This window comes from Fukomys damarensis, unplaced genomic scaffold, assembly GCF_012274545.1.
Source record: "Fukomys damarensis isolate Sample0158 unplaced genomic scaffold, DMR_v1.0_HiC HiC_scaffold_13, whole genome shotgun sequence".
Taxonomy (NCBI): domain Eukaryota; kingdom Metazoa; phylum Chordata; class Mammalia; order Rodentia; family Bathyergidae; genus Fukomys; species Fukomys damarensis.
This window is the reverse complement of record NW_022900925.1, coordinates 14,397,334-14,411,750: the sequence shown is the minus strand read 5'-3', so window position 1 is coordinate 14,411,750 and position 14,417 is coordinate 14,397,334. Positions and strand designations below refer to the sequence as shown.

The following is a 14,417-nucleotide window of genomic DNA, read 5'->3' as shown; positions in this document are numbered from 1 at the left end:
TTTTTTTTGAGACAGGTCTCCCTATGTAGTCCAGGCTGGTTTAGAATTCACTGTATAGAGCAACCTGGCCTTAAACTCACAGCCATCTTCCCACTTCAGCCTCCTGAGCGCTGGGATTACAGGCATGAGCCACCACACCTGGCTATTATCTCCATCTTGAAAATCCTAACTATTGCCGGGGACACAGCTCAGCAATGCAGTGCCTGCGTGGCAATCTGAGGCCCTGAGTCTGATTCCTGGTACAAAAAAAAAAAAGTCAAATCCTAACTATAGTGTCTTAAAACCCTCCTGTGCGTCCACAGTGACTAAGGACTCAAGTCCACCTTAACTGGAATGCTACAAAAGGTTCTTTTCTTCTTCCCCAGTGTGCTCTCTGACATACACTGCAGCCCCATCTTCACAGAGTTCTCCAAACTCACATCTACTCTCTGTACTTGCAATTCTTTCTCCACTTGTCTTCAACATTCATATTCAGCTGGAAAAGCTATTCCACCATCACTGCTGAGTCCCTCTCTTCAGTCCTTCTTTTCCATATCTATGAAATATTCCAGCCTCAAACCAGCTCCTCCCCAGGCCAGGCGTCGGGGCACACAACTGTAATCCCAGTACTCAGGAGGCTTAGGCAGGAGGACTGAGCCAGCCTGAACTACAAAGCAAGACCCTGTCTCAAAAAAAAAAAAAACAAAAAAAAACACACAAAACCTACAGCTCCCCACCCCTTGTTCTATACACCAGGAAATGCGTTCTGCCTTTGTGCTAAGGTAGAACCCCAAGCATTGTACTTGGCACCTCTGTTTGCCTTCATTTCCATCAAATCTTGCTAACTCTACCCAGGAATTTTTCTCAAATTAATCCAGAGATCTCTATCCTAAGTGCTTTTACCACCACCATTACATCTAATCTAGATTCTCTTTTTTTTTTTTTTTTTTTTTTTTTTTAGTACCAGGGATCGAACTCAGGACCTTGCGCTTGCCAGGCAGGCAGCAGCACTCTCAGCTAAATCCCCGCTTCTAATCTGGATTACTAAAACCATTTCCTACCTCCCTCCCTCTACCTCCAGTGTGTGTGGTGTGTATGTATGTGTGTGTGTATGTATGTGTGTGTGCATGTTGGGGCAGGGGAGTGGGGTTTATGGGCAACTGAACCTAGGGTCTTCACACTGAACTGCATCACCTACCCTTCTTTTTTACTTTTTATTTTGAAACAGGGTCTTGCTAAGTCACTAAATTTCCCAGGCTGGGTTCAAACTTGGGATCCTCTCACCTCTGCCTCCCAAGGTGCTGATTATAGGCATGCACCATCACACCCAGCTACCTCCAGTTTTAGTCTTCCTGCAATCCATCTCTCACAATGGTCCTAGAATATATCTACTTTAACACAATTTTGAAGTGTTATCCCTGCTTTAAAACTTCAGTGGAAAGCTGGGCATGGTGACACATATCTAGTACTTTGGGAGACTGAGGCAGGAGGATCCCAGTTCAAGCCCAGGCTGGGCAACTTAGTAAGTTAGGGAGACTCAGTTGCAAAATACAAAAAGGGCTGGGGATCGAAGGGCTGGGATCAAACCCCATTGCCACAAGACAAAACAGGAAAAAACTTTTAGTGGATAAGGATGGGGATATGTAATTGTAAGGACACAACCCCCCGACCAATACTCTGTTCTTAAGATAAATTCCAAACTTCTTAGTGAATCTTAAAAAGTACGGCAATTTCGATCCTCCTCAGCCTTATCTTGTCTTTTATCCACTATACCCTAAGCATGATCAACTTTTTCAGTTCCCCTGATGCTCAGTGTCATGTGCACATGCTGCTCCCTCTACCTGGAACTCTCATCCCTCTAACTTAGCCAACTCTTATTTTTGTTCAGAATACCACTAAGACACCATTTCTGTATCAAATCATTCTCTAAATCCCAAAATTGAAAGCCAGGGATTTGGCTTAGTGGTTCTGTAAGTTGCCTCAAAAGCACAAGGGCACAACTTCAATCCCTGGTACAAAAAAACAAAAAACAAAAACATAAATCCCAAAATTGAGATCTGATCTCCCTCCTACATGATCCCACTGCACAGACCACAAGTTCTGCCACACTGAAAGTTAACTGCTTATGTATTTGTCTGATTTTCCCTCTGATGTATAAACTCAAATGTGGCAGTCACTACGTCTTTCTAGTTATTATGTCTTTCCTAGAATGAAGCAAACCGTGCTACTTGATAGTTTGATTAAATAATTAAGTTCCATACTATTGTACCCCAAAGGCCCACACTAAAGGCTGGGCCCCTAGATTTATGCTATTGGGAGGGGGAGACTAGTGGAAAGATTGGGGGGGCTTGATGGTGATTAAAGGACAGTCCCTCAACCCCTTCTTCTCTTGCCTCCAGCAGCCATGAGGTAAGCAGCTTTGTCTATCAAGTGCTCCCAGCTACAATGAGCTCCCTCACCACAGGCCTAAAATTTTAACGGAGCCACCATGAACCAAAACCTCCAAAACCATGGGTCAAAATAAACCTTTCCTCTTTATAAGTTTATTTATCTCATGTATTTGTTACAGTAGGGAAACACTGACTAATACACCTAACTATATAAAAGATTTAAGAATGGTAGCAATGTTATAAACAAAGAAAAATGAAAAAATAAGAACCAAGATATATCATGTAAAGGTACAAGATCCCAATGATAAATGTAACTGTATTGTTTGCTTTCAATGTACCAATAAACTTAATGGAAAATAAATAAATAAATAATGGTTAAAAAAAAAAAAGAAAAATGGCAATATTGTCTCTTTAGGGTACTGTCCAAAGTAAAGTGTCAAAGTGATTCTTTTGAAAATGCACAGAAAATATTAGACTTCCCACTTAAATATAATTTTAATTTCTATTTTCAAGTATGTTTTTAAATGTACTTAACATACCATCAAAGGAGGACAAAGTAAGTAGGAGAAGCATACACACACTGTACTCAATTTTTTTAGTGAGTGGAGGTACTACTGTATATGAAGGACTTAGAGGCAAGGGCTGCAGATACCTAATGAGTAACCAAAAGCAGAAAAAAACTTCGCATCTGTCTTCATTTTATATCTACTTCATTTATTAATCTAAAAATTTGAGTCTGATCCCTGCTCAACTCCGCACTTGGGCAGGTTAATCATTTGTTTTGCTTTGTTTTGAGACAGGGTCTCACTATGTAGTTGAGACTGATGTGGAACTCACTATGTAATCTCTGTCTAGCTGGGCATGTTGGCTCATACCTATAATCCCAGCACTCGGGAGGCTGAGGCAGGAGGATCCCTGAGTTCAAGACCAGCCTGGGCTACATAGTGAGTTCCAGATCAGTCTCAACTACATAGTGGAGACCCTGTCTCAAAAAAAAAAGAATCTCTGTCTAAAAACTGCTAACACAAGATTCATCAGCCCTATCTCATTTCCCCACTGCCAATTTTTACAATGTCCTATTCCAGACTCCCTGGAGTGGGACACAGAAGCCTCTAGTCGTTATCCTAAACCAGTAGCCACCCTGGATTTGAGGAAAAGCGGAGCCTCACAGACACATCATCCCATGATCACATCACCCCCTCCCTAAGCAGAGGCAATCACTTCATAGGAACCAGACTGCCCCTCAATGTGTAAGAACATCTCCGGTGCCACCTCCCAGAACCAGCCCTGATGTAATGATCAACCAGACCAGGATTACCTATCCTGCCAGGTGTGCAAATTTCCCTGCCACCCTTGACTTTAGTCACCTTTTCTATAAAGCTTCAGAGTTTCCTTTTAGACAAAGCTTGAACCTCTGTATCTATCCCTCACTGATTAAAGCTCCTCAATTTCCCTTTATCGCTGCTCATCTCCTTGACTGATATTTTGGGACAGGAGGCCAAGCCTTCACTGTTGGAACACTCAGAGCTGGGCCTTTGCCCTAAAACTCTGGTAACAGAGTATCATGAAAGCTTGGAAGCCATGGTTCTAGAGCATTTGAGCTTAATGTTTGTATACTCAAAGAGGAATACCACAAATCCCTTTAAGAATTTTATGAAAGACAAGGACTGACCAAGGTAGATCCCTATAATCCCAGGACTCGGGAGGTTGAGGCAAGAGGACCACCTTGAATTTGAGGCCAGCCTGGGCTATACAATGAGTTCAATGCCAGCCTGAACTACATAGTGAGACTCGCTCTCTCTCTCTCTCTCAAAAAAAAAAGTAAAGCCAAGGACTATCTCCCAGAAAAATGAACATAACTTAATTTTAAAGAACTTTTGGGCTGGGGATTTAGCTCATTGGTGCCACTGCCTGCCTCACCAGCACAAGGTCTCAAGTTCTATCCCTGCTACCAAAAAAAAAAAAAAAAAAAAAGAAAAAGAACTTTTACTTAATGTTAAGGTGTCTTGGCCCCATGGTTAATCCACCCTAAGGCCTCCATTCCCAAAGCCATAAGGATAATGCTAGGAGATGGGCAAAAGTTTCAAGCCCAGGGACCTTGCTATTCTTTAAGTTCCCTCTTTCCTCACACCCTGCTCCCCTTAACAAAAGGTGAATCACCACCTCTCCCCAGAGGCTTAGAATTTTTAATTCCTTTTGTAATTCCCTGAGTTTGGGCATAAAGTAAAACAAGGCATTAGTCATTGTTTTTCAGGGAGGGTTTTTTTTTTGGTGGGTTGTTCTGGATTTGTGTGTATGTGTAATGAATAGGAAGCATACATGGTACACCTAAGCCACATCCCCCAGCCATATTTTTCTTAATTTTCAAAAATCAACTTAAATTTAGCAATATTTAGGTAATAGTATCTGTGAAACCAGCTTTGGTGTTCTATTGTTTTCCTACCTCACAGCAAAATAAACCCTTTTTTTTTTGGTACCAGGGACTGAACTCAGGACCTTGTGCTTACAAGGCAGGTATATTGCTACTGAGCTAAATCCCCAGCCCAAACACATACTTTTTGTTTTGTTTGTTTTTTGGTACCAGGGATTGAACTCGGGTCCTTAGTGCTTGTGAGGCAGGTGGCAGACCCACTGAGCTAAATCCCTGGCCCCAAACACATACTTTTTAAAGATAAAATCTTGTTTTTTGGTACTGGGGATCAAACTCCAGTCCTTGCACTTGCAAAGCAGGCAGTGGCACCACTGAGCTAAATCCCTGGCAAAAGATTTTCGCTCAGTGGTGCTGCCGTCTGCCTCACAAGCACAAAGTCCTGAGTTCGATCCCCAGTACCAAAAAAAAGATGAATGGATGAAGACAGTATCTTTAGCTGGGGGGTGTAGCTCAGTGGCACAGCACCTGTCTGGCAAGCACAAGGTCCTGAGTTCGATCACCATACCAAAAAAATAAACAAATAAAACAAACAAAAAAAATCTTCAGACCCTCACCAGTCAACAAATTTAAAATCACACAGAAGACATCCGTAGTCCCTGCAGTATTCTAGAAAAAAATGTAGGGTAAGAAATAATTTGGATATTAGAATTTCTTTTTAAGGCTGGAGGAGGCTTAAAAGCCAATCCTCTCATCACCAAGTGCTGTACTGCCAAGCTACATTTTCAGCCCTCATCTATTTGTTTCATTCTTATTTATTTATATTTTTTGAGGCAAGATCTCAAGTAGTCCATGAGTGGCCTCAAGCATGCAGTGTAGCCTAGGCTGACTTCAAAGTCACTCTGCAGCCTAGACTGGACCCACTCACAATCCTCCTGCCTCAGCCTCCTAAGAACATGAGCCACCATACCCTGCAACCTCCTTAAGATTAAAATAACTGAGGCTGAAGGAGGCTAAATGATTTGTCCAAGATCTCATAAGATGTTAATAAAATACTATAATTACTACTCAGGTCTTCTAAAAGCCCAACCTGCTTTCCATTTCACTGTGTCCATTCAGATCACACTAGGATGACAGTATATTAATAATTTTTCACCTGTTACCTACCTTACTCTTCCATTCAGATTTATCTGAACATGCTGCTTAAAATCTGGATATTTGGATGCCAGATATGCAAAGTCAGGTGGTTTGTCTTTGTATCTATTTCTTGCATGCATTGATTTACTCAGAGCCATCTTTAAAAAGACAAAAAAGACAGAGGAAAACAGTCAGTATATTTAGTTTTTTTAAATGATGGGGGAAAAACTTTGAATGCCAGGTCAACAATTAAAGCCAACGTCTTTTCCAAGCAAGTGAGAAAATGGAGAATTTTTAAAAGTATACAATAAGCACATGAAAAGATGTTCTCTATTGTTCATTAGAAAGGAAATACAAATCAAAACCATAATGATACCACTTCACCCTCATTAGGATAACTACTACTAACAAGTAGCAGAAATTACAAAACAGAAAATAACAATTCAAGTGTTCATTGACAGATAAATAACTATACATAATATGGCATATATGGCATCCACCCCCAAAAATGTATACATCGGGGGGGGAAAAAACCTATTAAGTATTTTAATCCTATTGAGACATCTATATTTACAAGAGGTGCTCAAAGAGATGGCCATTAGCTTGCAGCCTTTTGTTAGTACAGCGAACTGCTGAAGTGTGTATACATATATTTGGCAGACTGTTATATACATATACAATAAATATTAGCCAACCATAAAAAGGAATTCTGATACATGCTTATAACACAAATGAGTCTTGAAAACACTATGCTAAGAGAAATGAAAGGACAAATATTGTATGCTTCCTCCAAGATAAAGACAGCTCATACAAGATAAAGACAACTCATGCAGAGAGTAGAACAGAGGGGTCAGGGGCTGGATGGAAAATGAACAATGAAAAAGTTCTGGAGAGGATTAATGGCAAGGGCTGCACAACAGTGTGAATGTACTTAAAGTCACTAAGTGGTACAGTTAAAAGTCACGACATAGTATATTTTATGTCATGCATATTTTACCACAATAAAAATGTACACAAGATAGGATGTCTTTTTTTTTTTTCCAAGGGGAAAAAATTTGAAACGTTTTCCTTTGAGAGCATTAGAGTGGGCAGGCAATATCGCTCAGCACTAGGCAGCAGAAGAGTACTTGCCAGCCATGTACATGTCCTGGGCTCAATCCCCAGCACCCTCCTCCAAAAAACAAAACAAAAAAAAGGGTAAGAGCATCAAAGTGACAGAAGGAAATATTTCTATAATTGACAGTTTTTACAGTGGCCTTGCAAGGATTATGTATTTGGCAGCACAACACAAAGTCACTCAAGCTTAAAAAAAAATATGTTCTATTTCTGTTTCTTTCATAAATTTGTGTCATTCTTAGATGGCTAAAAACAAATGAAAACACTTTGCCTTCATTCAGTTTATGTAAAGGGAAAAAAGCTAATATGTTTATATCAAGAAGTAAAAACTAGGGCCCGGGACTTAGCTCAGTGGCACTGCACTGACCTCCCAAGAACAGGGTCCTGAGTTCAATCCCTGGTACTGATTTTTAAAAAAAAGTAAAAACTGAAAAAAAAACTAATATAGTTTGTACTTTTATTAACAAATTTATTTTTTGGTTTGTGCTACAGATTGAACCCTGGGCCTCAGGCATACTAAATCATACACTCTACCACTAAGCTATAGCCCTAGCCCCTAGTTGGTAATTTGAAAAATATTTTAGTGTATCTGAGCAGCAGGCAATTGTTTTTTGCTATACTGTTCATTATATTTTCTTTTTAATGGTGCTACTATGGATTGAACCCAGGGCCTTCACATGCTACATCCCAAGCCCTTTAATTTGTTGTTTTTTGTTGTTGTTTTTTTTTTTTAATTTTGAGGCAAAGTCTTGGTAAATCCCTAAATTTCCTAGGCTGGGCTCAAACTTGCCATCCTCCTGCTTTAGCCTACCAGTTTGCTGGAATTACAGGTGTATGCTAACACACTTGCCTTAACAATAAACATTTTAAACAGTATTATGCAAGCCAGAAATCTAGGAGTCACCTGACAGTTCTCCCTCACATCCAAGAAATCAGTTTGTGGGTTTTACCTGTTTTACATTTCAAATCCATCTCTTTTATCTTGTCCCTACCAGTATCAATATAGGCTAAGTTACCTAGATTGCTAGACCAGCCTCTTAACTGCTTTGCCTTCATTCACCCTTGGTCCTACCTATTCTTGCTATAAATCTCAGTAGATCTACCTACGTCTACTTGCTTAAAACCTTACTCTGCCAGGTGTGGTAGTGCATGCCTGTAATCCTAGCACTGAGGAGGCTGAGGCAGGAGGATTGCCAGCCAGCCTGGGCTACATAGAGAGTTCAAAGCTGGCATGAACTACACAGTGAGACCCTGTCTCAAAAAACAAAACAAAACAAAACAACAACAAAAACCCTACCGTACTTTTAAGATAAAAGTAGATGTCAAAAACAAAAAAAGAAAAAATAGGTGTCATCACTTCAGCATACATATTAGATCCTATATGGTATGGCTTTACCTATCTTTTCACCATCAGCTTAGATCATACACCCCCTTAGCTCTTCTTTCTGTCCCTCCAAGCAGGCCATAGAACCATTAAATAGACTATTTCTTTTGACTATTTTCTTCTTTACTCCCCATCTTCAGCTGGTAAATTCCTACTCATCCTTAGGATCTTACTAAAAGGATTTCTTCTTCAGTAGGTCTTTCCTAATCTCCCCAGCTAATGCAAGTCCTGTTATGATTTACATCTAAAATGTTCCCCAAAGCCTCATGTGTTTGGAAGGTGGCTGGATTACACGGGCATTATAGCTGCCTTAGTGTTGGGAGGTGGGACCTGGTTGGAAGAGGTGGGTCACTGGGGCATGACTTGGAACGTGGACCTCCTTTCCTCTCTTCGTGGATGCCATGAGGTAAGCAGCTCTCCTTCTGGCCACGCTTTTCCACCATGCCTTCCTGCCTTGAAGGCAGCTATCTATGGAGTAAACCTCTCATCCTTTAAGCTGTGGGTGTCCAGTATTGTGTCTCACTGATGAGAAGGTGACTAAGAAATGTAATTTTATATAGTAATAAATCTACTAACATTCAATTACAGAAGCTTTTTTGACAGTTGTGCACACTCAAAAATTTCAAGAATGAATTATTTCCTTCACTCTAGACCAGGGATGGCAAAGCTTTTAGAGCTTTCAATGATACAAACAGCCCACTGTGGCATGCATGCCATAGGTTCACTGCTCTAGATCTTTCAAAATCATATCCCCAACTGGCTACCATACTTCTCACATAAATGGTTCAGAAGTATTTCATGTGCATGTCCAAAATTAAATCCATATTGGTCCTCTCATAATTTTCCCTATTGCACTGAATAGTGTCACTGTCTTTCTCCTGGTGAACAAGTCTTCAGCATTTTTCCTGCCCTATTCCACTATTGCAAACACAGGCCATGTGCTGAACGTTCTCTTTAATCCTAATTCCAACTTTTTATCCTCCATAACTCCACCTCTCTGGCCCAGACCACCATCAGTTCTTTTATTAACTAGTGTGAAACTAACTGATCACTGCATAACTACTCTTAACCAGTAGGTAAGCCCCTATCCCACTCTCAAACCCAACCTTAACACCCCTTTGCTAAACTCCTTGAGCAACTTACTAAAGCTATTAAGAAAGTCTGAAATAGTAAAGGCACACATAATCTCGGTCTGCCGTATCCCTCCAGCTTCCTAGGTGCCTCCTTCCTTTCCTTGCACTATGCTCCAGATATCCTGGTCTGCTTTCAATCTCTCTGCTGCACGATGGACTCTTACACCATGTGCTGTTCTTACTGGCTACAAGATTCTCCCACCCTGCCTTCACCTCCTCTCACTTCTGAAGGCCCATTAATCCTTCAAAATCATACCTTAAACATCTTCTAACATTTGTTGAGTGAACATGAGAAGCCATCTGGATGTTTTCCAGCACACTAAGTTAACACCTTTTGGCTCTTTACACTACCACTGAGATTCATTTTACACTAGTTTTAATTTCCTAGCATTAATAGTCCTTTTACAGACCATCAGGAATGAGGGGAGTGTGAAACCAGGACAGATCCTGGCCAACAAATAAACATGGAAAAGGAAAATGCTTTCCTTTATTCTAATTCTGGCCAGCAACAGAAACGAAAGGTACTCTAACACAGTGCTCTCCAACAAACTAAGGACGATACCAAGGACTTCACAGTTCACATCTGTGCACAGGCCACATGACATCCTGAACTGAGACTAATTTCAGTTCATTTTCTGCCGTGTTGATGCTGCTCGGACAAAGTCTAAGGACGATACCAAGGACTTCACAGTTCACATCTGTGCACAGGCCACATGACATCCTGAACTAACTGAGACTAATTTCAGTTCATTTTCTGCCGTGTTGATGCTGCTCGGACAAACACAACCAGACTGGCCTAGGGGAATCCTTTGGCCTCAGCCTCCTGAAAGCATGCACCACCATACCTGGCTACTTTTCTTTTTTTTTTTTACTTTAAAACAGGATCTAAGTTGACCAAACATGACTTAAACTTGTGATCCTCCTGCTTCAGGCTCCCAAAGTGCTGGGACTGCAGGCATGTGCCACTGTGCCCAGATAAATGAAGTCCTTTTTTGTTTGTTTTTTGCTAACCAACCTCCTAATACAGGCACTGGATGATTAGCTGAACATATTCTATTCCTCAAAGTTTAGCTGGATGTCAGCTTTTTTCTTTTGAGACAAGGTCTTGCTATGTAGCCCAGCCAGTCTGGCTTCAAACTCAAACCTCCTGCCTATTCCCGCCTTAGCCTCCCCAGTGATGGAATTACAGGCATGTTTCACCTCACCCAGCTTGGGTATCGACTTCACTGACATCAGCATTGTCACTTCCCACTTTTCCCTAACCTGATCAACTTTTCTTGCTTCATTCTGCAGTAACCACATTGGCCTTCTTGTTAATTCTCTGTCAAGTATGGCACACTCATGTCTTAGGGATTTTGCACTTGTATGATTTGCTCTTCCCATAGAAATATACATGTTAAATGTAACTTCACCTTGAGCAGGTCTTTGTTTTTTGAGTGCCTGATTTAAATACATAGTGAGTGAAGACATTTCTTGTTTCCTTTCCAAGCTGCAGTATTCTACATTGAATTTACCCATTAGCATTCCATTTACTTTATTTTTAAAATTTTTCCCTGCTTTAAGTTTCAAGAGGAAAAATGTTTCATGTTTTGCTCCTTGAGAAATCCCAAAGCTTAATGCAGGGTCTAGTGGAAGAGCCACCCACATATTTGTTGACTGAAAGCACAACAGAACGCATTTCATTGTCCAGCCTCCTGAAACACACCACCTTCATCCTGAGTCCTCTCATAAAAAACACATCTTAGGGCTGGGAATTTAGTTGAGTAGTGCCGCCACCTGCTTTGCAAACGCAAGGTCCAGAGTACAATCCTCAATACCAAAAACAAAAACAAAAAAAACCTCATCTTAAGAACTGAAATTTTTCTTTTTGGGGGGAGTTTGAGACAGGGTCTTACTATGCAGTTGAGACTGACCTGGAACTCACTATGTAGCCCAGGCTGGTCTCGAACTCACAGCGGTCCTCCTGCCTCAGCCTCCTGAGTGCTGGGATTACAGGCGTGCACCACCATGCCCGGCTGAAATTTTTCTTTAGGGTTACCTAAATCAGCCCAAAAAGCTAAAATAGTACTGTTGCGGCTGAAACTTCCATTTGTTGATCCTACTTCCATACTTCTTTGTCTTTGGTTCTTCCTGACCCTAAACCCTCAAGTACCACTTCTTTTAACATGTAAACCTGTAAAACAAAAATCTCAATTCTGCTTTTAGAAATATAAATTCCTGGCCAGGCCTCGTGGCACACACCTGTAATTCCAGCACTCAGGAGGCTGAGGCAGGAGGATCACTGAGTATGAGGCCGACCGGGCCTACATAGAGTTAAAGGCCAGCTTGAAGGACACTGCAAGACCGTCTCCAAAATAGTAACAATTGATGATAATGATGAAGATGAACAAAATGTCAAATTGCTTCTCAAGAGATAATTCCTACTTCAATCCCAACCTCGGCTTTCTGTCTTCACTTTCCCTCACAAATCTGACTTTCTTCGTCTACCTGGCTACTGCCACTTGACCAACTTTTTTACTCCTTGCCCTCATCTTACCCACTCAGTCTGTCTGCCACTTTTGCTTCCTATCTCTCTAAACATCATCCCATACTCGGGGCGGGGGGAGGGGCTCATACTTCCATCCTAGTCTCCATTCTGTTTGACAACTCCTACCCACCCTTAACATCACAGCCCGCGTGCACAAAGCCAGCAGGTCCCCCTTTCTCGACCCCGAAGTCAGCACATCCTGAACCTCTGAACCGAGAAAGAAGCCGGGTGAACGATGGGTTAACTGACCCATGATCTCAATCTGCATAAAAAGATGTTAAATGACCCACCTCTGAGACGGATGCTTCTGCCCAACGACTTGTCTGGCGTGGTATTGTAAAGTCGCCAAATTTTACGCCACCTGCAGCGCGAGGTTCCTAGAAACGCAGATGCTACGACCCCCCGCGCGCCGCCATCTTGTGAAGCCACCGGCCTCATGATTGGACAAATAGCTCTCGCGAGATTTTCACCTACCCTGGAGAAAGGAGCATGTGTCGCGATACCTGGAATTTGCGGCTCCTTTTGACCAAAGGCGGGGGCGTGGTATCTATTGAGAGAGTCCTTTGCAATCCGGTGGAAGAAGGAGCTGCCCACCAATATGCTGAGAAACTTGGTTTTAGTTTAAATAACTTCCTGGGCCCCGCTCTAGACTTACGAAGTCATACTACTTGGAGATAGGCGGAGAAGAGGAGAGAAGGAAACTTGTGCTTGATGCCGGGCAATTGTTGCTTATTGTGCAACAGGTCTATCGTTATGGGGTGCCATATTTAATCATCACAAATTGATCTGTGAGGTGGGAAAAAGTATACTCATTTACAGAACTGAGAATCAGATGTTAAGTTGTTTGTTAAAGATTTTACATTCAGGGCTGAAGATGTGGCTCAGGGGTAAAGATCTTACATTCAAATGGCATAAAGTCCTTGTTCTTTGGTTTTTCTCACTTGCCTCTCCCCATCACCACCACCTTTGGTGCGGGTGATCAAACTCAGGACCTTGCGCTTGCGAGGCAGGCTCACCGCCACTGAGCTAAATCCCTGGCCCTCCTCAATTGCCTCTAAGAGCTAGAACCTCTTAATGCATTTCATTTTGTTTCAACTAGATTATACTCATTTTTACCGTCGGGTGGGTAGAGCGAGCTTTAGTCTCCCTACTTTACAACTGAGATAGAAAGGTTAATGACTTTCAGAAGGCATACAGCTAGTAACAAAGCTAGAGCTAAAGTCAGAACCTAGGATCCCCTAATGCTTTTTTAAAAGTGGGTTGGGAGGTTGGGGTATAATTCAGTGGTAGAGTATGTGTATTAGCATGCACCAGTCCTTGAGGGGTTCCATCCCCTGTACCACAAAAACAAAATAGAACAAAAATGTCAGCCAGGCCTGGTGGTGCACATTTGTAATCCCAGCACTTGGAAGGCTGAGGTAGGAGGATCACTGAGAGTTCAAGACTAGCCTAGGCTACGCAGTTCAGTGCCAGCCTGAGCTATATAGGGGGATCCTGTCTTGGAAAAAAAAAAAGAGGGGGTCTTGCTCAGGTCTTAATAATATAAAATCTGAAAAATTATTGCCATAAAAGTGTAAAAGAGGGAATAAGGAATGGAGACTTGAGCTTTATGCAGAAGTCACCAGTGAAAGGCTAAGGAGGTGTTTTCATTATCTGTACAAACCATCCTAAAATGTGTGAGTCAAAACAACAACCATTTTATCTACTCACAGTTTTGCAATCCAGGCTGTGATTAAACCAGCCATTCTGCTGTCCTTGCCAGTGGGCCTAACATCAGCTTGCTCAGCTGAAGGAGCTTGCTCTCTTCTGTAGTCTCAGCTTTTCTCCCTCACCATATGAGTTCTTTTCATAATCTCTCTAGCAGAATAGCCAGACTTACACATTGATTCAAACTTTCCAAAAAGGTGGAAATGGAAACTGCTAGCCTTAAAGCTTCAGTTCAGGACTGGCAGTTTCATCACGTTCTGTGGGTTAAAGCAAATTGAAGGATCAGCCTGGATTCAAGGAGAAGGGACTGTGCCAGTGTATCTTCCAATATTCAAAGTCATTGTTCATTGTGCCACCTCTTGGTATGTGCCAACACACTACCACAGAACATCTTAGTCTGTCTTAGTTGGTAGTGACTTTTGTAATCCCTTCCCACATTTTGTATGTGTGTGGTACTGGAGATAGAACCACTCTACACAGACCTATATCCCTAGCAGTATGGTACTAGTTCTTTTTATACTATTTTCATGCTTGCTTTTGAAAAGCTGAGAGAAAATGGCCTTGGAAGTATGGCCAATAAGATTAAAATCAATTACATTTAAGATGTTGGTATCCTGGTACCCTAGGAATCTGAGGCAGGATGACTGCAAGTTCTTTTTTTTTTTTTTTTTTTTTA

At 41.6% G+C, this 14,417-nt stretch overlaps 1 protein-coding gene across 1 annotated transcript in view; it reads right to left on the bottom strand.

Annotated features, from left to right (window-relative positions):
* Mettl16 (methyltransferase like 16) overlaps nucleotides 1-12,504 on the bottom strand; it is a 66,613-nt gene extending 54,109 nt beyond the window's left edge. Inside the window, exons 1-2 of the mRNA XM_010642125.3 lie at nucleotides 12,325-12,504; nucleotides 5,905-6,032 (exon numbers count right to left, since the gene is read on the bottom strand). Coding sequence (XP_010640427.1) covers nucleotides 5,905-6,032 — 128 coding nt within the window. The 5' untranslated portion in view covers nucleotides 12,325-12,504. The remainder of the gene's footprint in view (nucleotides 1-5,904; nucleotides 6,033-12,324) is intronic.
* Between the last annotated feature and the right edge of the window lie 1,913 nt (nucleotides 12,505-14,417).